The sequence below is a fragment of the Triturus cristatus genome, chromosome 6, assembly GCF_964204655.1.
Source record: "Triturus cristatus chromosome 6, aTriCri1.1, whole genome shotgun sequence".
Taxonomy (NCBI): domain Eukaryota; kingdom Metazoa; phylum Chordata; class Amphibia; order Caudata; family Salamandridae; genus Triturus; species Triturus cristatus.
In genome coordinates, this window is record NC_140589.1 from 51,786,528 (window position 1) to 51,813,559 (window position 27,032).

A 27,032-nucleotide genomic window follows, 5' to 3' on the forward strand; every position below is an offset into this window, starting at 1 on the left:
CGTCCACAGACCCCGACCCCAATCGCTATCGCTGCGCGTGCCCCGGTCTGTCTCCCTTGAGAGGCATCTCGGCGACAATAGGTCTCGAGAGCGAGACCTAAAAAATTACACATTTTTAGGTCTCACCTGAGCCAGTGCATGCGCTGCTCTGGCGAGACATTTAGTAGCTGCTTTAACAAGTGCTACCAAAGCGGCCACCAGCTTGCGGTCACGCGCACAAGCGCACGCCATGCTCCGCCTCTGCTGCGTGCGCATCCCTTGTTTTCTTTCACTTTCGCGCAAAGCGCGGTTGCCGCGATTATAGCAAGTGTAAGGAAATAGATTTTTTTTTCAATTTCTTTACTTTTGCTATAATCGCGTCACCGGCGCTTTACTTTTAACATGAAAAGTAAATTGCGGGTGCCACGATTATAGCAAAAGTAAAGAAATAGTAAAAAACATCTATTTCTTTACTTTTGCTATAATCGCGGCACCAGCGCTTTACTTTTAACGTTAAAAGTAAAGCGCGGGTGCAGCGATTAAAGCAAAAGTAAAGAAATAGAGAACAACATTTATTTCTTTACTTTTGCTATAATCGCGGCATCGGCGCTTTACTGGAATGTGGGAAACCAGCACTGAGAACATTCATCTGGATAATAAATGCTTGTTTTAAATATTTTTACAAAGCGGTAACTTTACAATTTATTGTAACAGGTATATATGTACAAAGAAGCGCACCACTGGAAGCTGTATAATTTCTCTGCACAGAATTCCAATTCACGTAAGCTCATAATTTCCTGTGCATTTTATTTTAAAAACAAATACATTCACTATTGCTATTTATAAGTACCAATAATCTAGACTCCTTCAAACAGGCCGCCCGCAATGAGTGACGCTTTCATTCCACTCCCAAAGTGTGAGGCGTTTGAGGAGCGACCCCTCTCCCTGTATCCCAGTGACCATTTATAGCGCGGTATAATGCTCTACAGTTGTATGCCTAGGTATGCACTACAGCCTACAGAAGTATGCTGCATAGATGCTAGATAGAACTGCGGCTTTCAATTGCCAAATCCTCTGCACGTACAGAACCTTCTAGATTCCGTGGGAATGAAAGTGGTACTTGAAAGTCTGGAAAGCCAGTCAGGACGTGTCCTAACACAATGCGTGGCATCATTTTTAGGTCTCGGGACCATCCGGTCGGCAGACCGGAAGTCCGGAGATTTAATGTCATTGAGAAGAGGGGCTTGCACCCGCCCCTCTTCTATCCTGTTCTCCATTGGCTGGCCTCTTAAATGCTGGCCAGCCACTGGAGAAGAGGTCCAGTCACTCCGTTGAAGCCCCGTCTTTTTCGGATCGGGGGGCGTGTTTTTTGCGAGAAGTCTCAGGGAGGAGACAACAGCAAAACACGCCCCCCAATCCGAAAAGGACGCTGCGTTTCTCCGAGGCAGTTCTTCTCAGCCTCGGAGAAAGGCGGTGGTGTCTTCCGGTGCCCTCTGCTTCTTTATGTTACTTGGGAGTTCCGCCCGTCCGGAGTAGGAAAAGTAGCGCATCCAAGCCAGGGAAACCGAGGAAGTCACATCCAGGTACCGGTCGCGTAACGCGCCGCCCGAACATTTTGTCACTAGAATCTCCCCGACAACTTCATCACAATGCAACGCAGCAACTCTGGAACCCCTTAAAGAGAACCACAAATCTCTCTAAAAGAGACCCGCTATCCAACCCTCCATTTACCTAACTAGATCCACTTACACAACAGTTCAACAATTAAGCGCCAAAACAGAGACAATGTCAGACTTACTGGCGTACTCAGCCAGAATTACCGCCATGGGTTCCAGGGCCTCGCAGCTCTATGACGGGACTTACCTCCTAACTCCCGCCGGTGACTCTTAAAAATCCTATCATCGAATCTGCAATTAATTTCGACTATAGTGTACTTCAAAAATTGACGGGAGGGAAGGCCAATCAAACAGTACAAATAACGTGATAAGCGGCTAAAATTAGGAGGGCGCTGTCACTTCACTCTATAATTGGTTAGAAAAAGAAAATAGCCCACCCCGGAAACGCTGCCCAGCTGCTCCGGAAGTGATCAACTCGGAAGTGGCTGCTCTAGCCGCACGCGGAATCTTCAATTCCAGGCTGTCTTGTCGGTCGCCCCTGATGGGTGGGGTGGTGGTCGGCAGATTTATCGGGCTGGGAGGGAACCGCGGTGTAGCCGATGTTTATTGCCGTCTCGCTTTACCGGAGATTTCGAATGGGCGGGGCAGATAGCAGGCTCGGGCTAGCGTGACATTTTTGGTTTCGCTTTCTCCTAGCCTCTTGGTGATTTTATTGCCGTGTGGGATAGATGTTGGGCGTGCAGGCGCTCTCGTAGCCGCCTTGGACTAATACGTACCAGAAGAAGATTCCGTTACGTTTCCAGAATGAGTCTGCTATTTGGTTTGCACACTGGCCCAGGCATTCTTGGCCGACTGTTGAGCTGATGGGCTGCTTGTCGCCATGGTAGACAAACTAGAACATTAGAGCATTTTGCAGAGTTCGTTGTTTTTCCCAGCTCGGAAATGAGATATCACCTCACGTCGGTATGTTGGTCGAACATCATTATTAAAACAAAAAATAAAAAACTAAGTGTCAAAGTGAGTAAGATATACAACACAGTAAAATACACTACAAAGAAACAAGTTTAAAGAACAGAGGAAGGGCACCTTCTACACAGGTACTAAGCCGAGAATGGGCCGTGACCACATCCACGTTATATTCTTATCCTCTCTCCAAGGAGTTCTTTTCACCGCCAGCTCACGACGCAGAAGTGGTATAATTAATTGAGGATGTCACATCATTATTATCCCTTCAGTTCAGTTTGCTCTGCGAGAATTTTGAACAAAAGTGTTTTCCCTTCTTGCTTCCTGTGTTATAAAGAGGGGGCGCGTGAAAGCAGTCGACATGTTAGCCGACAGAATGCGGCGACGTCTCTGTCACGAGCCTCCTCACAAAAGATTCGTGAGCGGGAAACCTCTGACCTGCTGAATCACAATAACGGGCCAGTCAAGGAGGGACCATGCCCAATGGAGAGCGGCAAAGCCATATGCTATATGGATATTATATTGCGACGTTATTATTTTTAAGCATACATTTCATTGTTTTTATGTTGTGCCCATACTCCCTTTAAGGAGCTCCAGAATGCTTTTACCCTTAAAGATCATAAAAGGTTAGAAAACAACCACAGGTTTAAATTCCGTTATCAGATTAAGAAAACAAGCATTTACAATGCAATGGTCTCGGCATTGGTAAAGTTAGAGCTATTGGCATTGCTCATGACATTATTTTTGTTTATGTTTTTGTTTTTAAAACATTTAAAGAAACGGCATTGTCATGAGCAATGCCAATAGCTCTAACTTTAACAATGCCGAGACCGTTGCATTGTAAATGCTTGTTTATTGTTAATTATGGGCAGGGTGTTGGTTTGGTATTCAGCAGTGCGGCTTTCATTACGAACAGAGAACTTGTCATCTGAGTGGCCATAATAATCTCGTACATTATGGATCTGTGTGCGAGCAACCAGATGCCTGTGTAAATAATGCAACGACTAAAGAGCAGACATGATACATTTTTCATTCGCACATGCAGGCAGGAGACTTGCTTTACACATTACCATTATGAACTAGCCTCTTGCCCTCACTTAGTCCTGCCCCAGAGAGTTATCTGCTCCCCAGGTCTTCCTTTATGAATGATAAGGTAAAACAGTACTGCAACCCATTAAAGATGACAATTTCACTTTTCTCCCCTAATTACTCGTTCCTGCCTATCTGGCATTTTCTTAGAAAAATTTGTTGAATAATGACCAACATTAAAACGAAGACTCGTAACAATTTATACGAGGAGCTTAATTTATCATGTACCTTCCCTTATCTCACCGCGGAATATATTTTCAAGTGTCTCAGTGGTGCTGAGGACAGCGTCGTCATTTTCTTAAGGACTCCGCATGTATTGGTAAAACATTTAACAAGCATTGGCATAGCCAATAGGCCTCGCCTTTGGGACCTTATTAGTGTTTAGCCATGCAACAAGGATATTGTGCTGCATAATATAACTAAATACTTATAAGGTCCCAAATGGCCTATTGGCTATGTCAATGCTTGTTAAGATAGAAATATGAACCAGGAGAATGTGGCAAAAGTATGTGACCACCTAGATGATTTGTCTGGCCTTGAAGAACAAGTTACTTACCTTCGGTAACGATGTATCTGTAAGAAACATTAGTTAGTTAGATTCCTCACCTTAGAATATCCCCAGGCGTCAGTCTGGATCCGGAAAGATTTTTGTAGCAATACCCCTTGCGCGTCGCTAGGCGTCGTCTGCGGCTCCGCATCCGTCGTTGGCGTCGTGCGCCAGAATGACGTTGTCGGAGTACTTAGACGCCGCCCTCGTGCGCTGACGTCAGTTCTTGTACATAGCTTTCCGCGCCAGTGACGCTGAGACATGCAAGAGACCGACACTGGTGCCAAAAAATCTAGGGCCCTGAAAGGGAGAACCTTAACCCTAGATGTCAGTTCACAGAACGGGGAGGCTGGGTGGGTCGGTGAGGAATCTAACTAACTAATGTTGCTTACAGATACATATTTACCGAAGGTAAGTAACTTGTTCATCTGAAAGAAACACGTTAGTTAGATTCCTCACCTTAGAATAGATACCCCAGCAATACCAACCCCGGTGGTGGGTCTGCGAACCAAGATCACACCAGAAAGTCCTGGAGAACAGAACGGCCAAAGTGGCCATCTCTCCGGACTTGGTTGTCCAGGCAGTAGTGTTTCGCGAACGTGTGCAGACAGATGTCCTGCAAGGGGACTCCCCGTCCCAGGGCAGTTGTCGCCACTCTGGCACGGGTGGAATGGGCTCTCAGCCCAACAGGAAGGACCTTTTTCGCCAATGAGTAGCAGATTTTAAGCCTCTCTTCATCTTTTGAAGGATGCGGAGGCGGAAAGAAGGTGGGCAGCGTGACAGATTGCCCGATGTGAAAGGGAGTCACGACTTTAGGCAGAAAAGAAGTTCGTGTCCGGAGGACAACCTTATCCGGATGAACCGAAAGGAAGGGAGGCTTAGCCGACAGAGCCTGGAGCTCATTCACCCGCCTAGCGGAGGTGATGGCCACCAGGAAAGCAGTTTTCAGAGTCAGAAGACGAATGGGACAGTTGTGAAGGGGCACAAAGGGAGCGCACATCAGAAAAGTGTGAACAAGGTTCAAGTCCCACTGAGGCATTACAAAAGGGACAGGAGGGTACATATGAGTAATGCCCTTGAGAAAATGGGAAACAACAGGGGACTTGAAAAGAGAAGGCTGATAAGGAAGCCATAAAGCAGAGATGGCAGCAAGATAACCTTTCAAGGTGCCCAGAGCAGAGCCCTGCTGGGCCAAAGAAAGAAGAAAGAGGAGAACCTCAGAAAGAGGGGCGGAAAGGGGATCCACAGCCTTTGCTGTGCACCATGCCACAAATTTGTTTCACCTGCAGGTGTATACCGACTTTGTGGAGGGACGCCTGGCTGCCAGAATGACATCAGAGACTTCAGGAGGCAAGTCAAATGGCATCAACTGCCGCCGCTCAATCTCCACGCATGGAGGTGGAGGCTGGACAGGTTCGGGTGGAGGACCGTCCCCTGCTGCTGCGACAGAAGGTCCTCCTGAAGAGGCAGACGTATCGGGGGATCGATGGACATACTGAGTAGCTCGGGATACCAGTACCTTCGTGCCCAATCCGGAGCCACCAAGATGACTTGGGCCCGGTCGCGCCTGATCTTCTTCAGCACTCTGGGCAGGAGTGGTATAGGCGGAAAGGCGTACAACAGACGGCAACTCCACTCGCGATGAAAAGCATCTCCGAGCGAGTGCCGCCTTGGAAACTCCAACGCGCAGAACTGCTGACATTGCGCATTCTCTTCGGTGGCGAATAGATCTAACCAAGGCTCTCCCCACTGCAGAAAGAGACCTTGCACCACGTCCAAGTTCAGACGCCATTCGTGATCCATCATGCACCGGCGGCTGAGTTTGTCTGCTCTGGCGTTCAGAGAGCCCTCCAGATGTTGAACCACCAGGGTGACGCCCTGGTGTTCCAGCCATGTCCAGAGGCGCAGAGCCTCCTGACAAAGGGTCCACGACCCCACCCTGCCCTGCTTGTTGCAATACCACATGGCGGTGTTGTTGTCCGTGAACACCTGCACTACACTTCCCCGGACAGAGGGAAGGAAGGCTTTCAGTGCAAGTCGGATCGCCCTCAGCTCCCAGAGGTTGATATGGAGCCGAGTCTCCGCCAGAGACCAGAGTCCTCTGATCTCCGCCTCTCCCATATGGCCCCCCCGTCCCAGGAGGGACGCATCCGTCACTACGACATGCTCTGGTTGGGGTAGGGAGAGGGATTTGCCGCTGACCCAATCGCGATTCGTGAGCCACCACTGCAGCTGTTTCGCAGTGCCCTCCGAGATCAAGACATGGTCGGACAGGTTGCCTCGATGCTGGGCCCACTGAAACTTCAGGTCCCACTGCAGAGCCTGCATCCGCCACCTGGCGTAAGGTACCAACAGGATGCAGGAGGCCATCAGCCCCAGAAGCCGCAGCACCAACCTGACCGAAATCCAAGACAGAGGCCGGAAGATGGAAATCAGGGCCTGAATGTCCCGGACCCGCTGTTTTGGCGGATAGACCCGGAACTGCGCCGAATCGAGAACCGCCCCTATGAAAAGGAGCTTCTGTTAGGGACTCAGGTGTGACTTCGGCACATTGATGGAGAACCCCAGCGAGTGCAGGAGGTCTGCCGTAGTCTGGAGGTGGGAGACGACCTGCTGGGGCGAGCCCGCCTTCAACAGCCAGTCGTCGAGATAGGGGAAGACTGGAACCCCTGAGCTGCGACCACCGCCTTCACTTTCGTGAACTCCCTAGGGGCACTGGTGAGGCCGAAGGGGAGCACGGTGAACTGAAAGTGCTCCTGACCCACCGTGAACCGCAGGTAACGCCGGTGGGCCGGCAGGACGGGGATGTGGAAATAAGCGTCCTGCAAGTGCAACGCTACCATCCAGTCTCCAGGGTCTAGGGCAGCTAGAACCTGAGCCAAAGTTAGCATCTTGAACCGTTCCTTCCGGAGGAAGGCGTTGACGCTCCTGAGGTCCAAGATCGGGTGTAGGCCCCCTTTGCCCTTCTTGGGAACCAGAAAGTAGTGGGAATAACAACCACAACCTACTTCTGGACCAGGAACGTGCTCAACGGCCTCTTTGGCCAAGAGGGCCGAAACTTCCTCCCGTAGAAGATGCAAATGATCCCCCGACAGACGTTGGTTCTGCAGTGGCATGGCTGGAGGGGTCGTCTCGAAGGGGAGGGAGTAGCCCCTTCGGACGATTTGCAGCACCCACCTGTCCGACGTGATGGAGCGCCAGTGGAGCAGGTGATGGCGAACTCTGCCGCCCACTGGCGTTGAATGGGCCTGAAAGCTCGGACTAGGAGGGCTTTGAGGCGGATGCTGCCGGGGTGGATGTGGACTGACCGGCACGTTGACCTCCAGTACCGCCTCGGCGGAATCCACGTCCGCGACCGCGTGCAGGTTGGTTCTGCGGCCGGTGGCTGGGCGGACGTGAGGAGGCACCCCTTCCTTGGCCACGAAAGGGGCGAAAGGCGGAAGTTTGCGGCCGCGGGGCCGAAAGACCCAAGGACTTGCCCGTGGCCCGGGAGTCCTTGAACCGAGCCAGCGCAATGTCCGCCTTCTCACCAAAAAGGCGAGTGCCATCAAAGGGCATGTCCATGAGGGAACTCTGGACATCCCCCGAAAATGACGTGGACCTCAGCCAGGCGTGACGCCGAAGTGCCACCGTGGTGCTCATCGCCCGACCTAGCGAGTCCGTGGTGTCAAGTCCACACCGTATGGCATGCCCTGCTGCATCTCGCCCGTCAGCAAGTGCCTGGGAGAGTCGTGCCGGGCCTCCACCGGACACAGGGGCAGCACGTCCTCCACCGTATCCCACAGGGAATGGGAATAACGGTCCAAAAGGCAAGCGGTATTTAAAGACTGCAGTCCCAAACTCAGGGACGAGAACAGTTTTTTGCCAAACTGTTCCAGCCTTTTACATTCCCGATCCGGAGGAGCGGACGGGAAGGAGGATTGGGAGGTTGAGGCCTGGATAACCAGACTCTCTGGGTGGGGTGTTGGGAGAGGAAACTGGGGTCGCCCGGAGCAGGGCGGTGGCGCCGAGCAAGGTTCCGGTCCACAGGAGGGACTGCGGAGGGCTTGGACCAAGTGCCCTGCAGAACGTCTATGAGGGCCTCGTTAAACTGCAGCAGAGGCTCAGTGGAGCTTGCTGTCGGTTGGAGGACCTCAGTGAGGACGTTTGTCCTCACGGCCACAGCAGGCAACTCCAGCCCTAGGGCTTCGGCTGCCTTGCGCAGCACCACTAAAAAAGCTGCACCCTCCTCCGAGGCCACAGTCGGAGGAGAGATGAAACCACCGTCTGGGGAGGTATCCAGACCGCTGGCGTCCCCCAATTCCTCTGCCCAGTCCTGCGAAAGTTGTGCCTGTGCGGCCATAGGGTCCTCAGACCCCTCCCAGTAGCCCTCGTCATCCGATTCCCAATAAACGGGAGGAATGATCGGAGCCGGATGGTAGATGAAACGGTCACCCATCGGCGTCGGTGACGGCGTCGGACGGCACCGGCGCCGGACCGGAGCTAAACTGGGGAACAACGTCGGTCGGGGACGGCGTCAGTGGTGGAACCGGTGTCAGCACCGGCGGAGGAGGTGTCGTGAGGTCGACCGGCGCTGGCAGAGATCCAGGCCTGGATTCCTCGGGGACCTGCGGCGTCGGGGCCGGAGCCGTCAATGGCACCTGGGCCGGAGCCGCCCGCACGCGAGGTTGCCCAGTCGAACCTGCGGGGCCCAAAGGCGCGCCGGCAGGCGTCGACGGCGGAGCCAGGCTTCTCATGGCCATGAGGAAGGCACTGACCTCCGCCGCAGTCGCGTCAGTTCCAGGGACCGGCGGGTATGGGGGCGGACGCGACTCCTGCGGCTCCGACGGAGCCGCGGGGTGGAACCACTCGGACCCTCAGCCGGGTCGCGCGACCGGCGAGGGGAGTCTTCTTAGAATGCTTGGAGTGCTTGGACTTACTGGAAGACCCCAACGAACGATGACGTTGGCTGCGGCTCCGCGACCGGTACTTGGACCTCCTCCTGGACCGGGACCGAGAGCGCCGCGGAGCCGAGTGCCGGAGCTCGAGAAGCTTACGGGATCGCTCCCGCCTAGCTTTCGACGTCAAGGCCTGACAATCCAGGCACGACTCCGTGTCATGGTCGGCCCCCAAGCAGTGCAGGCACCGGCGATGGTGATCCGTCACCGACATCAAGCGATGACAGGCATCACAGGCCTTGAAACCAGGCATGCTACCGGCACCAGAGTCGAGTCGATGACCAAAAAGAGTCAAAAAAGTTAGTCAAAAAATGACTAGGGGTAAGCTCTTCCCGGATTGGCGCTTACTGGCGTGGAAAAAAGAAGAACTGACGTCAGCGCGCGAGGGCGGCGTCTAAGTACTCCGACGACGTCATTCCGGCGCACGACCCCAACGACGGATGCGGAGCCGCAGACGACGCCTAGCGACGCGCAAGGGGTATTGCTACAAAAATCTTTCCGGATCCAGCCTGACGCCTGGGGATATTCTAAGGTGAGGAATCTAACTAACGTGTTTCTTTCAGATAGATTTTTTTCGCAGCTTGTCCCTTTTATAACTAAAAAAAGCAGGTTTAATTAAATATTCAATGAAAAAAACACAGTTCTAGATTGGTTACAGTTCAGAGAATACAAACCTGTAAACCCCTGCAATTCACCAGTTGTGGTATACAGTGCATACATTGCACACAATAACCCATGTCACCAGCCATATTTTGCTCATGATAGACTGCCTTTATTTGCTGTGACATTGTGAAATGGGTGTTATCAAGCATGACGTGTGATGTTCGCTATGGGGTGTCTTTGTGTGTTGCATACCATAACTGGCTACAAAATGGATTTTGTACTTGCTAAGCCATCACTAATCTACATCGGGATTCTTTTTATAGGATTTGTAGTGTTCGTTCATGACACACTTCATTCACCTTCAATGTATCGGTTCACCATCTGCATCAAAATGTGGAAATGGGGTTGGCAAAAAGGCAAGGCCTGTGCAAGCAGCCAACTTCCACTGCACATGGCCTTGGCCATAAGCAGTGGGTCATTTTTTAAGGATTTGTGAATCCTATGCCGGATGGATTCGTAAACCCTCAAACCCCAGGAGGCCCCATAAACTCTAGAGAGGGTCCAGTATAGGTGAATCCAGCAGGCACAGGAGTCCTGGCTCTGGTATTACAAACGAGGCTTTTAAGGTCTCGCCTGGCGATTGCGTAAGCGATCGCTCAGCGAGACTTATGCAGGGGCTTCAGGAAATGCTCCCAAAGGCTTCCCAGGCGGATCGGGTGGCGGTTACGCGCACAACCACGCGCATTCCATTTGCCACCAGCTACTTCCTGCGCTTTTGTCGCCTCACGCATTCAGAGAGATTTAGTAAGGGGCACAAGACCTTAGGAATGCGGTTTATGGCCAGTGCATGTGAGGCATTCAAGCGCGAAGCTGGCATCTGGCATCGGACTTGAAAGCAGCAGACTGCTTTCGCCAGCGTGCGCTCGGCCTCACTTCCTGCATCCCCTCTTACAACAATTAACTTTCGTTATAACTCACACCCCATATGCTCGTTCCCTCCCACCCTTCCTTTGATGTCCGCTTTTCTTGTTGTTTACAGACCACGCCACACACTGCTGCACGCCACACACTGCTGAACGCCACACACTGCTGCACGCCGCACACTACCGCACGCCACACACTGCTGCGCACACTGCTGCATTACACACTGCTGCATTACACACTGCTGCACGCCGCACACTGCTGCACGCCGCACACTGCTGCACGCCTCACACTGCTGCACGCCTCACACTGCTACATGAAACACTGCTGCACGCCTCACATTGCTGCACGCCTCACACTGCTGCACGCCACACTGCTGCATGCCGCACACTGCTACACGCCGCACACTGCTGCACGCCACACGCTGCTGCATGCCGCACAATGCTACAAGAAACACTGCTGCACGCCACACACTGCTGCACGCCACACACTGCTGCACGCAGCACACAGCTGCACGCCACACACTGCTGCACTACAACAAACAAATGATGGACGGAATGCTGACAATGCATACATTCTCCCCCAGTCAAGAGATCTGGGTTAAATCCATTGTTCTTTTGCCCACTACACCACCCCAGTTTAGACATGGCCATATGCAAATCAGTCTTGACGCTGTGCCTCATGGGAACAGTCCAGCCCGAACTGCCAAGCCATGTCTTCCCTGGACCGGAATCAAGCATCCTAGGACCGGTTTCTGGCTATCAGCCGTCATCAGCCAGGATAGCTTGACTCCAGTGGCGTAGTGAGCACGGGTCCCACGTCTGGGAATACCCATCCCACTTAGGGCGATAAGCGTTACAACAAACAAATGATGGACGGAATGCTGACAATGCATACATTCTCCCCCAGTCAAGAGATCTGGGTTAAATCCATCGTTCTTTTGCCCACTACACCACCCCAGTTTAGACATGGCCATATGCAAATCAGTCTTGACCCTGTGCCTCATGGGAACAGTCCAGCCCGAACTGCCAAGCCATGTCTTCCCTGGACCGGAATCAAGCATCCTAGGACCGGTTTCTGGCTATCAGCCGTCATCAGCCAGGATAGCTTGACTCCAGTGGCGTAGTGAGCACGGGTCCCACGTCTGGGAATACCCATCCCACTTAGGGCGATAAGCGTTACAACAAACAAATGATGTACGGAATGCTGACAATGCATACATTCTCCCCCAGTCAAGAGATCTGGGTTAAATCCATCGTTCTTTTGCCCACTACACCACCCCAGTTTAGACAAGGCCATATGCAAATCAGTCTTGACCCTGTGCCTCATGGGAACAGTCCAGCCCGAACTGCCAAGCCATGTCTTCCCTGGACCGGAATCAAGCATCCTAGGACCGGTTTCTGGCTATCAGCCGTCATCAGCCAGGATAGCTTGACTCCAGTGGCGTAGTGAGCACGGGTCCCACGTCTGGGAATACCCATCTCACTTAGGATGCTTGATTCCGGTCCAGGGAAGACATGGCTTGGCAGTTCGGGCTGGACTGTTCCCATGAGGCACAGGGTCAAGACTGATTTGCATATGGCCATGTCTGAACTGGTGTGGCATAGTGGGCAAAAGAACGATGGATTTAACCCAGATCTCTTGACTGGGGGAGAATGTCTGCATTGTCAGCATTCCGTCCATCATTTGTTTGTTGTAACGCTTTTCGCCCTAAGTGTGATGGGTATGCCCAGACGTGGGTCCCTTGCTCACTACGCCACTGGAGTCAAGCTATCCTGGCTGATGACGGCTGATAGCCAGAAACCGGTCCTAGGATGCTTGATTCCGGTCCAGGGAAGACATGGCTTGGCAGTTCGGGCTGGACTGTTCCCATGAGGCACAGGGTCAAGACTGATTTGCATATGGCCATGTCTGAACTGGTGTGGCATAGTGGGCAAAAGAACGATGGATTTAACCCAGATCTCTTGACTGGGGGAGAATGTCTGCATTGTCAGCATTCCGTCCATCATTTGTTTGTTGTAACGCTTTTCGCCCTAAGTGGGATGGGTATGCCCAGGCGTGGGTCCCGTGCTCACTACGCCACTGGAGTCAAGCTATCCTGGCTGATGACGGCTGATAGCCAGAAACCGGTCCTAGGATGCTTGATTCCGGTCCAGGGAAGACATGGCTTGGCAGTTCGGGCTGGACTGTTCCCATGAGGCACAGGGTCAAGACTGATTTGCATATGGCCATGTCTGAACTGGTGTGGCATAGTGGGCAAAAGAACGATGGATTTAACCCAGATCTCTTGACTGGGGGAGAATGTCTGCATTGTCAGCATTCCGTCCATCATTTGTTTGTTGTAACGCTTTTCGCCCTAAGTGTGATGGGTATGCCCAGACGTGGGTCCCGTGCTCACTACGCCACTGGAGTCAAGCTATCCTGGCTGATGACGGCTGATAGCCAGAAACCGGTCCTAGGATGCTTGATTCCGGTCCAGGGAAGACATGGCTTGGCAGTTCGGGCTGGACTGTTCCCATGAGGCACAGGGTCAAGACTGATTTGCATATGGCCATGTCTGAACTGGTGTGGCATAGTGGGCAAAAGAACGATGGATTTAACCCAGATCTCTTGACTGGGGGAGAATGTCTGCATTGTCAGCATTCCGTCCATCATTTGTTTGTTGTAACACACTGCTGCACGCCACACACTGCTGCACACCGCACAATGCTACACGAAACACTGCTGCACGCCACACACTGCTGCACGGCACACACTGCTGCACGCAGCACACTACTGCACGCCACACACTGCTGCACACTGCTGCATTACTCACTGCTGCATGCTGCATGATACTGCTGCACGCAGCGTACTGCTGCACGCCGCACACTGCTGCACGCCGCAGACTGCTGCACGCCGCTGCACGCCACACAGTGCTGCATGCCTCACACTGCTACACGAAACACTGCTGCACGCCACACACTGCTGCACGCCGCACACTGCTGCACGTCACACACTGCTGCACGCCTCACACTGCTGCACGCCACACACTGCTGCACGCCGCACACTGCTGCACGCCGCACACTGCTGCACTCCACACACTGCTTTTATGCAAGTTTATGCTACTGACATTGTAAATGACAATGCCTTTTATTTGTTTTAAAACCAAAACATAAATAAAAGGCATTGTAATTTTACAATGCCAATAGCTCAAACTCTTATAAATGCGAGACCTATTGCATTGCAAATGCTTGTTTCCCCTTATTTTAATTCTTTGTGGGGGGGCTTTAGCCCTCTCCCCACATGTGCGCGTTGGGCTAGGAGGCACACTACGCTCCCATTATTCCTATGTTGTTTTCCCAACACGATGCTCGGTGGGCGAGCCAGTCAGAGCACAGCAGAATTGTGCATCCACCGGCCCTGTTTTTGGACTCCACAATGGGCGAAACCTCCAGCATCCAATGGTGCTGGTGGGGCCTCCTTTCTTTGTAGAACCAGATTCACAAATCCTCCGTGCATTCGTGACTCTGTGAGTTGCACATTATGTGCATTTCGAAAGCACATGTTCACCCCTGAATAACAGCCTTCTCTTTTTATCCAACTCTAAGGGATTTTTATTGACCTGAAGGCTGAATGGACCCGCCGGGATTTGAACCGGTGGCAATAAGGTCGAACACAAGGCCCCTATAACTAACACACTAGCCCGCTGAGCCGCCAGACTCGGATTGGTGGATGATGTGCAAATTAACGGTCCAGACAGTTCTACCTTTTAAACCTTTTCAACCTTGATCAAACAACATTTTAAAGACTCTTTTCTCAAAATATAAATCTACAAGTGCAGGTGTCCGGGGTTTTTCCTAAGAGAGCTCTGCAGGTGCTGCCACATGCTGGGCTTGTCTAACAAGACTGAGTCGTTTTTATTCCACCTCCTCCTTCTTTCTTCCGAGCACTTCACGTCTCACGCTGCAGGTTCATTTCCATCAATACTTTCTCACCAGTTTCGAATCTTTTTCTTTCTCCTTTCCTCCACCTTTTCTATATAATTTTCTCTTGTTCTGGTCGCCAAAAATGACTTGGGGTGTCCACCACCTGCAGGTTCCGCCACAAATTAAGCACTAGCTGAGGACATAAGGCTCGGGTGATATGTCTTCCAGCAGCATCTCCCGAATTCTAATGTGTTCGAAATGGTTTTCACTTGAAAACAATGAAAATGAAGCATGGAGGCTCAGCTTGAAAATAGAACAATGTTACTTCAAAAAAATCCTGCAGTGGGTGCAATTCACACCTAAAGGCCTCGTTTATAGACAGTCAAGAGGGCTCAACATTACGAATACAATTTAGCATTTTAAAACGAGGTGGGCTAGTTTGGACAATGATGAAACATACCTAGTTTGAGTCTCTTTGCTAACGCTTCAATCTGACTAGTCGGGTCAGATCCCATAGATAGGAAACAGATCAAGGGGGTGTGTTTATCACTTTCCTCCCATGTCTCCTCCAGGTCTAAAAGAACAGGTTCGGTGAATCTAGGGTCCAGTGAATCTGCAATGTATTTCCTTGCTTGGGAAAGGGTGCGATCTGGACACCAAGACCTAGAAAGGCAAAGAAGAGAGAACATTATTATGACAATACAATGGTTTGTTCACTTAGGTGAGACTGTATTTTGTTGCTGTCTTTCAGGGTGAAATGCCATAGTTCAATCTTAACCAAACCATAAGAAACAAAGCGACTTATCTGCAACTCCAGTTACCTATCTAGGGCAGTTGGAAAAAACTCCCAAACATCTGAATATCTAATTGCAGGTGCAGGATCCCGAACACATCTTCAACTGACACGAGGAAACACGTCTCTCAAGCAATAAACAAACAGCCTATCCACAGGCAGAATTTTCTTTCCAGTTTATTTTTTAAGAAAGTGAGTGTGAATGGGTAACTGGGTGACGAGGAATGACTCAACACCTGAATGGATGAGTGGGTGCACAAATGAGGGAGCAAGTGACTAAAAACATGCATCATTAATGAGTGGGAACGAGGAATTGCTGAATGAGTTGGTTCATTCATGGATGGGTGACTGGGTGCTTTCTTACAGAGTGGTATGCACAACGTGAAGTTCAGAATACACAGTGCTTCTTTAAAACTAAGTATAAATGCATTATGTCATTCTTAAAACAATGTACGGGAGGCAGAGGAGAGATACCCCTGATGGGGTGAACAGCCTCTGCTTTGAAAGGGCCGTCCTTGCAACTGCTTCACCAGCTGGGAGGAATGGCACTGTCTGTAGGCCAGTGCTCTGGAGTTACCCTTGAACTTCCTTAGCCTTCTCCCAAAATAACATGGAGCAGTCAAATGTCATGTCCATTAGGCATACCTCCACATGCTCTGAAAACCAAGTTGATTGCATCCATGTGGGCATTCAAGGCACTACACTGGTGCCAATAGCTCTGCCGACACAGTCCGTGGTGTCCAAACCAGCATGCAAGACATACTTCACCATGTCCTGGCTGTCGATCTTCTGGGATGCATCGCAAGGTTTTGCTGGTCATGTTCCATAATGCATGCATGTACCTGCTCAGCAGCCATACAGCATTCAATGATCCTAGGCTAAACTTGCAGAAGAGAACTTTCTATTATTGCAGACATAAATGAACAAGTCACTTACCTTCGTTAACACCTTATCTGGTAGAAACTATATCTAGCTGCAGATTGCGTCACCTTAGAATATCTCCCGGGTGTCAAACTGGATTAGAAAACTTTTCAAACAGTACCTCTGCACATGGTAGGTGGCATCGATCGGCTCAGGGTCATCAGCGTCAGTGCCAGAAGAGACGTGCTTGGTGCCTGTATAAGTGCCACCCTAGTGTGCTGACATCAGTTACTTTTCACAACATTTCCACACCAGAAGTGCCACAAAGGGTGTTGATGGTCCAGTGTGCCCAGACCTCATAAGGGTTACCCTGTATGGAGAAATCCATTCCCAGAGCGGGGAGGATGGGAGAGCTGGTAAGGTATCTGAGGTTAGACAGAATCTCTACCAGATAAGCCATTACAAAAGGTAAGTAACTTGTTCATCTGATAGAGACTTCTAGCTGCAGATTGTGAGAAGTTGGCCTGATGTATGATGTCACTAGTTCTAGTGTACACCTTATATCAGTCCAAACAACCCTTATGGTGATTGGTTGTAAAGTCAACCTTATAGACCAGCTATCCTAGTGATAGCATGGACAAGAGCAGTCTTAGGCTAAACTCTGAATGGCATGTGAAGCCAGCTGTGATACCATATATAATCCCTTGAATACCAAATGAAAGGACACCACAACAGATATATATATAAAATAAAGTGTATTTATTCTAGTCAAACCCTCAGCACTCTTTATGAGATTCGAGGTAAGTACAACACAGTCTTATTTAAGCATACATTAAGTCACACAGGTAAGTAATACAGTTAGGCCCTAGGGGCCACGCAAACCATATACTAAAGAAGTGGTATAAGGACCACTGTCACAGAACTGGAATAGGCCTAGGCCTAGGGAATCGCTGGGGCTACACTACACTACCAGCAGTTAGGAAGTGGGAGGCCCACGGGATTCAGGTGCAGAGTGGAAACACTCACGCGTAATGCGTAAAAGTCGATAGAATCACTAGCAGTTAGAAATAAGCAGTTTTAGGACACTTCTGGTATAGCTAGAAAGTCGAGACTCGGAAACTAGACCCTAGGATAGTCAATACCCTTGTGAGCACCGAAGTACCCAAGTTACCCAGCCCACGGGCTGCGGGTGCATAGGTGTGAACTTGCGTCGGGTTTCGTCGTGGACTTCTATGGATGCCTGAAGGAAAGTTGCTGACAGGCAGTCAGTGCAGAGTGTCCGGTGGATCCCAAGGCCGGGATCAAGAAGGAAGGGTACCTGCAAGCAGAAGGGACAGAGTCAAGGTCACTAGCCAGTGACCACGTGGAACCAGGAAGGAACCAGGCGATGTCGTGAAGATTGCAGGTGAAGGGTGAAGCTTGTTGCTGCAGCCACGGGTACCAGGAGACGTCGAGGATGACCAGGATCAGGAGGCGAGCTGTCCCACGAAGGCTCTTGCTGTCGGCGGCGTCGAAGTCGAACTAGGACTCACCAAGCCTTGGCAAGCGGAACCCACGAAGAACGGAGGACTTACTTCTGGTGCAGACCAGGAAGGTCTGGGGTGCTTCTCTTTTGCAAAGAAGCGGGAGCCAGTCTGGAGGAGCCAAACCATCAGTGAAGATTTCAAGGTGTGTCGTCACAAAGGCCGCTAGCCAACGGGCAAGCAACCGGACAGACGCGGCAAGCAGGAAAATGCAGAAGGGCCCCACGCAGGACTCGTGGAGTGTGGGGGGCTGATCTTCGGTGCAGATGGTGCTTGGGGTTGGGGCTTCTCAATCCCCGGTGCACAACTTCGAGGGTGCCTCAGAAGCTGCGCTGGAAGATACTCGCCACTTTTCCCAGGTAGCCGGTCCCTCGTAGAACTTTAGCAAAGCAAAGGGTAGTCTCTTGATGGTGCCTGTTTGCACAGGGTAGCCACTCCTTGGCCACAAGGGAGATTCTTCAGTCTTCTTCTTTCGTCGAATGTCGAAGGTCCATAGTTTCTGTTCAAGTTGCAGGTTCAGGATAATCTACTTTAGCAGGGCCCAACTAGCTACTAATATACTGGGCTACCTGCAAGGTCCCTCCTATGGGTGGGACCAGGAAGGGGAGTGGCTACACCCCCTTTCCCTTGTCCAGTTTCGCGCCAGAGCTGGGGCTGGAGTGCCTCAGCACCGGTTTGACCTGGACTATGCATGGAGCACCTTGCACCTTGTCTCATTCCTTTCAGCCCTCCCTGCCCCAATACACTAAAGTCTGTCTGGGGAGGTGCTAGCACCTCCCCAAGCAGGAAACCTATTGTCCAGGCCTCCCTGGCTGGGAGGGCTCCCAGCAGCAGGAGGTCAGACTCGTGTCTGTGGCAGCAGCATCCATTTTGTGATGCTGAGGCTTTGGTGAGAGTAAAACAGCAAAGTAGGATTTTAACATGTCTCTCCCTCTAGAAGGGAGGAATAATATCCTCATCACCAGAAATGGTATGGGGGTATTATTCCAAAGTGTTAGACACCTTACACGACATGTTTTGATAAAGCTAAACCATCTGTATTGTGGCAATTTCGTCAGGGCATGGTTTTTTTTTTTTTAAATCACTCGCCTCACTGGACATCCACTTTTGTGTTACAGAAGGGCTGTATGAAAAGCAGGAAAGAAGAAAAATAGAATTGTAGTTTTCCATTTACTCTTCAATAAAATATGGACCAACCATTCATCAATTACACCAATTGCTCGTTCCCATAGGTGTATTTACCATGTAAAGGCCGAGGGCATTCATACCAGCCTTCACAATGTCAATCGGGGTTCTACTAAATATTCCTTTTCCCGATTCTTGGAAATGCGCTGAAAGTAGAGCGTGTTCCACCTCAAAAAACCCCATGCCCTGACGAAATTGCCACAATACAGATTAATGGCAATGAAACATGTTGGCCTTCCTTATAAAGGTTAGCGACATATAGTGCTTTTATTTTTGAGTGATCTCACTGGTTGTGAATAAAGAGGGTGACCTATAGTGAGTTTTCAACTCAATTTTAATATTGCTTGGAACACCTGTTCTTGGCAATACACTGGGTTTTTCATTCTCTTTCTTTGTCTATGGGGACAGCAAAGTTTCCATTTAAAAATCATTTCTTTTTCTTTGTCTATCCACCTTTTCTTCACTGGACACTATTTTCTATGAGTTGGCAACCAGTGATGACAAAACGTGGGCATACCAGCGAGAACCAGCTGGCAGCGTTCCTGGTGTTGCGTACGTGAGGTGCCTCCTCATTTTTCACTTTTCACGTCTCAACTTTTCTGACCTTTTTGTGAGCTGTGGTGTCATAGTTTGCGTGAGTCTATGAAGGGCTGTATTGCAGGTTGTTTTAATTGAAATTCAAGAGTTTCAGGACCTGGCTAAAATTTGGACGTGTTGCCGATGGATGGGAAATAGTTATTCCCAATAGCAGTGGAGGTCCGTGAATTGAAACGTGATTCCTCTTGATGCCAAGCCATTATTTGTGTTGACAGATGTTGAGTGGAGGGCGGCTTGGCATTTTCCCTCTATAGCTCCTAGTTGAAAAGAATGGCAGGATCTCAGGCCAACTAAGTCGAAAAACCAGCTAGACACTAGGCAAAAAGTTGGGGGTAACCATAGTCAGATATCCACCTTCCTACACAACCCCCCCCCCCAAACGAAGGGAGATAAGGCTGTCCTTGACCAGGTAAGCCTATATTGCCTAAGTGGCCATATAAGGAAGAACAAGCACTGGCATGGTTACACCCTGTCTCCTGGTCCACTAAGCAATCCCTCACCCTAAAGGTATCATAGGGTCTCCACCATAGGGAATCTCTACCTTTGGTGTGTCTTTGCAAAGTAAAAGGCTGGTGTTGAGATGGAGTACTGAAGTGAGTGTCCTCAAAGTGAGGCCTCAGCTTCCTCCAATCATCCTCCACCATGGATGCCTTTCTTTCTTTAACTGAGTTGCACTGTGCTCTCAGGGTCAGCCTCTGGCTACCTAAAGCTGGAGGCTGGGTCCCTTTTGGGGGCTTACTGGAGGGACAGGTCAGGTTTGGGGCCCTAAGGTCCCATGTTTGCCTGTGTCCAACAGAATCCCCCTGGGGGAGGTCCCTAACTACCTGTAAAGGGGATCCCTCAGGAATGTTTTTAACCATCACCTGGCTAGGGCTACTAGCCAGGCAATCCTCATTCTTTTGATAGGGGGGGTTCTTGTGGACAGGGGCCCTCTTGGGGTCCACTGGCCTCCCTGACCTCTGCAGCCCTGGGCTGACTGAGGCAGGGTAGAGAGAGGCAGGCTACCTGCACCAGACTGGGTCCCACCTTTGAAGGGTCCACTGACATCAGAGGCTCTGCCAGGCTAGGCCTGGCTACCTCTGGGGCAGTTCTTTCACAAGGGGTGAGGTCAGATCCCTGAGGAGGCTGACCTTTTCCTAATGTCTGGGGAGAGGGAGACTTTTCTTCCTCCCCACTACTCTCTGTTTGTGTGGAGTGATCCATAGTTTCAGGCTTCACTACACCTATGTCAGTCTGAGTATGGACTGAGACCATTACAGTCCTGTCAACCTTTTCAGGGAGGCACTCAGTTTGGGTTTGAGCTGTGACTGTCACAGCTCTGCCAATCTCTACAGGGAAGTCTGTCTTCGCCTGGGCTGTGGCTACCACTGCCCTTCCAACCTTTTCAGGGAGGAAATCTACTTGGACAGGGGTTGTGGCTGGCACAACCCCACTACCCTTTTTTGAAAGGCCTACCATTTTGGAATGGGTGTCTTGTTCAACTCCAGCCCAAGCTGAGAGTTCTAAGTCATTCCCCAGTAAGCAGTCTACAGGCAAGGTTGGGGACACTGCCACCCTTTTAGGGCCAGTGACACCTCCCCAGCTGAGACATACCTCTGCCATGGGATGACTGTTCTGTTTGCCATCAATGTTAGTTACCTGGTGTAGGAGAGTAGGGTCTGCTATCCTATGGTCACCCCAAATTTTTGCTTTTTGCTTCACTGTTTTTTGACCTATTGAGGCTGTGGGCCTGCCAATCAGACCCCCAGCCTGCTGTTCTCTCTACTAAATTGACACTATGCACTCTAGGTGCATAACCCATTGGAACTGGATCACCCTGTCAGCCCCTGTGCCAGTGTACACTAGGTACCCAGGGCATTGGTGTATCTGAGGCCTACCAGGGGCTGAAGCATGTATTGTGCCACCCCTGGCCTGGCCTAACAAATTTGACACAACTGGCTGATCACTCAGCTGGGGTAAGTTGGTGTATCCACCTCTTACTTAGGTGTAGTATACCTATACCTAACCTTAAATGGGACACATGTTAACCTATAAGTCACTCCTATAGCAGGCCTTAACAATCCTGAAGGCAGAGTGCTTGGTTTCATGTGAGATTGTGCTCTGGCATGAGCTGAGCCTGTCTGCAGTGGTCAGAACAACTTCCTTCTACCGTTTCCAGATATCGCCATACCATATACTCTTAAGTGCATTATGAACCTCGCGGTTAAATGCTATCTTTGGTTTGGCTTTATCAAAACATGTCGAGTAAGGTGTCATACGAATTGGAATACTAACCCCTCGCCAGTTCTGGTGACGGGGTTAGCATTTCACCCTTCTAGAGGGACACGACATGTACAGAACCTGAAACCCGGGTAAAATCAGACATAGCCTCAGCTCCACAAAATGGACGCTGCCACCACAGACACAAGTCTGCCCTCCTGCTGCTGGGAGTCCTTCCAGCTTGGGAGACGTGGACAAAGGGTTTCCTGCCAGGGGAGGTGTGAGCACCACCCCAGACAGGATTTTGTGTATTGGTCAGGTAGGGCTTGAATAGAATCAGACATGGCTGAGGCTCACAAGGAGCCTCGGTGCATATGCCAGTTCAAACCGGTCCTTGGGCACACCAGCCCCAGACCTGGGGCGAGCTGGACAAAGGATTGGGGGTGTAACCACCCCCCTTCCTGGTCCCACCCTTAGGGAGGGACCTAGCAGGTAGTCCGGCCCCTAGAATCCACTTAAAGGTAGGAGCTGTGTCCTAAGACTTCAGACATCCTGGAATCAACTTGACACAAAGAAGAAGACGGGAACTTCGACGTTCTGCTGCACAGAAGACTGAAGGAAATCTCCCCTATGGTCAGGGAGTGACCATCTTGCTAACGCAAGCACCATCCAGCAAATCGACGTCTGCTTTGCTGCCGCCTCCTGCCGGAGCCCAGAGACCGACAAGAACTGGACCTCCAGACCTCTCACAGCCCGATCCACAGTCCCTGCAAAGAAGGAACCCGTGGAAGCACCGAGACACGTGGAGCCAGCCATCTTGGAAGACACTCGACAAGCTGCAAGCGCGACAACAGAGGCTCCCTCCAAGTTGTGCATTGGGTCCTGAGAAGCCCAACATCCGAGCAACATTTGCACCAAAGGTGAGCCCTCCAGCATCTCCACGATCTGCGTGGGGCCCCTCTGCATTTTGCGACTCGACGCGCCTGCCCGGTCCCTGGCCCGTTGTCTAGTGGCCATCTTGGCGAACCTTTTTGAAAACTATGATGCTGGTCTGGTTGCTCCAGACTGGCCCCTGCTTCCCTCCAAAGGAGCAGCCCCTCTGACCTTGCTGGTCAGAGCTAACAGCTTTCTTCGATTCCTGCGACTCCTGCTTTTGCCAAGGCTTGTTTGCTTCTTTTGAGTCGCCGACACCGCCGGCAGCGAGAACCTGCGTGGGACAGCTCGTGAACCGACTACTGGACGTCGTTGACCTTCAGGGACCACGTGGCTGCAGAGACAAGCTACACCTCTTCACCTGTTTGCACCCGACATCGCCTGGTACCTACCTGGTGCCACGCTGGTCACTGGCTAGTGACTGTGAACACTGTCCCCTCTGCTTTCAGGTCTTCTACAACTCTGATCCACCCTTGGATCCACCGCATCTCTTCTGGACCGACCGCCTGCAGCATCTTTGTCATCAGGCTCCATTGAACAGATAGACGAAACCCGACGCACTTCGAGACCTATGCACCCGCTTCCTGTGGGTGAGGTAAAGCTGGCACTCCGGTGCCCAAGTGTAGAGTAACATCTCTAGTGTCTAGGTTTGAAGTCTTAAGTTCGTAGTCCAACCAGAAGACCCTTCTAGCAGTAACTTTTGAACATTTACGCACCCATTGAAAACCTATGGGCGCCCGCGTGTAACTTTCCTCAATGCACACGCGACCCGTGGACCTCCTGGTCACTAACTAAAGTTAGCTCCTTGTAGGCCCAGCGATTCTAGAGGCCCTAGGCCTTCTCCCTTTCCTGTTCGTGGTACTTATACCACTATTTTAGTATATGGTTTGAGCGGCCAGCAGGGCCTATCCATATAAAGTGCAACTTCTGTATAGTGTGATACTTTCTTGTTTAACAATTTGTGCTCCTGTGCTCATAAAGAGTCTAGGGGATACTTTGAGTAATAAATACATATATATTTTGAATATATATCTGTGTGGTGTCCTTTCATTGGTTTAAAGGGGGGTTACATATGGTAAAACAGCTTGCTTAACATGCCAAAACGAGTTTAGCCTGAAAGACTGCTTAGCCTGCGCTACCACTAGGGCAGCTGGTCCGAAAAGGTTGACTTACAACCACACCATAAGGGTTGATTGGCATGGTACAAGGTGGTCACTTTAACTAGTGAACATCATATACCAGGCCAACTTCTCACATTGGTGGCAGCGGTGGGATTTGAGCTTGCTGTGTTTTACCTCTGTAATCTCTTTGTTACCAATTGAAAGATCATACAGGTACCTTTAGGTACATACAAAACAAGTTAGTTATATACTTAAGTTCTACTGAACTTAGTTGTAGAGCAAAGGGAGTAGCACACCCTGACTACAACTACTAGATAGGTTTAGTAGGAAAACCCAAGTGTAGGTAGTTGCAACACATCCACCCACACTTAAGAGCAATGGCTGGGGCAGAGGGGACCAAGGTACCCATCTCTGTCGAAAGTGACGCCCAGAGGGCACCATCCATCTTTGCTACCCTAAACCAGAATGAGCTCAGGCAGTTGGCTAATTCCAGGGGCCTTAAACAGCCCAGGAACCCTACCTCTGCTGAACTCAGAGAACTCTTACAAACTGATGAAGATCAGAGAGCTCTCAAGAAAGCCTCCCAGTTAGGCCCCTTAGGGACTGGAACAGGAGGCCCTCCTTCTGAAGATGCTACTGAAGCACCCCTTCCTAACAGTCGCCCCTTAGGTGAGAAGAACAAGTTACTTACCTTCGGTAACGATGTATCTGTAAGAAACATTAGTTAGTTAGATTCCTCACCTTAGAATATCCCCAGGCGTCAGACTGGATCCGGAAGATTTTTCGTCAGCAATACCCCTTGCGCGTCGCTAGGCGTCGTCTGCGGCTCCGCGTCCGTCGTCGGCGTTGTGCGCCGGAATGACGTCGTCGGAGTACTTAGACGCCGCCCTCGCGCGCTGACGTCAGTTCTTGTACATAGCCTTCCGCGCCAGGAACGCAGAGCCATGCAAAGACCGACACTGGTGCCAAAAAGAAAATCTAGGGGCCTGAAAAGGATAACCTTAACCCTAGATGTCAGTTCGCAGAACGGGGAGGATGGGTGGGTCGGTGAGGAATCTAACTAACTAATGTTTCTTACAGATACATCGTTACCGAAGGTAAGTAACTTGTTCATCTGAAAGAAACACGTTAGTTAGATTCCTCACCTTAGAATAGATACCCAAGCAATACCATCTCCGGTGGTGGGTCTGCGAACCAAGATCACACCAGAAAGTCCTGGAGGACAGAACGGCCAAAGAAGCCATCCCTCCGGACTTGGCTGTCAAGGCAATAATGCCTGGCAAACGTGTGTAGCGAAGCCGTCGCCGCCTGACAGATGTCCTGCAAAGGGACTCCCCGTCCCAAAGCAGTAGTAGCCGCTGTGGCCCGAGTTTTTGCCAAAGAGTAACAAATTTTGATGCACAAAACGACCCACCGAGAGATGGTCCGTTTGTGCACAGCTTTCCCCTTCTTAGCACCCACGTATCCAACGAAAAGTTGGTCGTCCACCCGGAACTGCTTTGTGCGGTCCAAATAAAAGGAGAGCGCACGTTTTGGGTCCAGACGGTGGAGCCTCTCTTCCTCTTTGGAAGGATGCGGAGGCGGAAAGAAGGTGGGCAACGTCACAGATTGCCCAAGATGAAATGGAGTCACTACTTTCGGAAGGAAGGAGGGACGAGGCCGAAGGACAACCTTGTCCGGATGAACAGACAGAAAAGGAGGCTTTGAAGATAAAGCCTGGAGCTCACTCACCCGTCTAGCCGAGGTGATGGCTACCAGAAAAGCAGTCTTAAGAGTCAGAAGACGAAGAGGACAATTGTGAAGAGGCTCGAAGGGAGCGCACATCAGGAATGTCAAGACAACATTTAAGTCCCACTGAGGCATTACAAAAGGGACAGGAGGGAACGTATGAGTAATGCCTTTTAGAAAGCGTGTAACCACAGGGGACTTGAAAAGAGAAGGCTGATCAGGAAGCCGCAAGAAGGCAGAGATGGCAGCAAGATAACCTTTCAGGGTGCCCAGGGCAGAGCCCTGCCGGGCTAGAGAAAGAAGAAAGAGGAGAACCTCAGAAAGAGGGGCGGAAAGGGGATCCACAGCCTTTGCTGTGCACCATGCCACAAATTTGTTCCACCGGCAGGCGTATACCGTCTTTGTGGAGGGACGCCTGGCTGCCAGAATGATTCACAGACTTCAGGAGGCAAGTCAAATGGCATCAACTGCCGCCGCTCAATCTCCACACATGGAGGTGGAGGCTGGACAGGTTCGGGTGGAGGACCGTCCCCTGCTGCTGCGACAGAAGATCCTCCCGAAGGGGCAGACGTATCGGGGGATCGGTCAACATACTGAGTAGCTCGGGATACCAGTATCTTCGTGCCCAATCGGAGCCACCAAGATGACTTGGGCCCGGTCGTGCCTGATCTTCTTCAGATTATATAGGATTATATAGGTGAAGATAGTCAAGCGGTCAGCCGGTGATTGACTGGAGCGCAAGTTCTTAAAATTCTATAAAGGAAAGCAATAATATGACGTGATGAAATCCTACTGGATGGTGTGACCCATATTCACCCAAGTGAACGAATGAAGGGAGACTGGTACCTGTGGTCTCAGCGAGACTGACAGAAGGTCGGTGGTTCGTGATGAACTGGTAGGCTGGACACAGCCACGTTGTTAAAGTTTTCACGTCATATTATTGCTTTCCTTTATAGAATTTTAAGAACTTGCGCTCCAGTCAATCACCGGCTGACCGCTTGACTATCTTCACCTATATAATCCGGCATTATGGATACAATAGGTGAGCCTACAATTAGATATGTTTCTCTATTACGTCCCGTTCCATGATCTCACATCATGGCAGCACTGAGGTTAACACGTTTCTTTCTCATTCTTTCTATATTTTTGCATCGGTTTAACAACACCACCTACACTTCTTAGGGATCATCACTGGTTTGTTATCATTCACATTTGGTCACTGCCCTGATGTATTTCATTAGACCCACATTAGGGTCTTCGTCACATATACGATTCATAGAACATCACAGAATTATCTACTGCACTTGCCCATCTTATTTCAACATGAACGGTGCACATTGGCTATTAATTGACAGGTCCACCACAACCTCTGGTTTCTTCTACTTCAAACTTTTAACAGATGAATCATTTCGCATACACTACTAATACATCCAGTATACTTACCTATTAACTCCACCAGCGCACTGCACGTAATGTCTAAGTAATTGCATTCCTACCCATGTACCATCAGATAGACTTGTATTAAGAAACTG

At 50.5% G+C, this 27,032-nt stretch overlaps 1 protein-coding gene across 1 annotated transcript in view; it reads right to left on the reverse strand.

The window, feature by feature from the left end:
- DNAH8 (dynein axonemal heavy chain 8) overlaps nucleotides 1–27,032 on the reverse strand; it is a 13,985,216-nt gene that overhangs the window by 1,383,927 nt on the left and 12,574,257 nt on the right. The window contains exon 82 of the mRNA XM_085610239.1: nucleotides 15,021–15,223. Within this exon, the coding sequence (XP_085466365.1) occupies nucleotides 15,021–15,223 (203 nt within the window). The remainder of the gene's footprint in view (nucleotides 1–15,020; nucleotides 15,224–27,032) is intronic.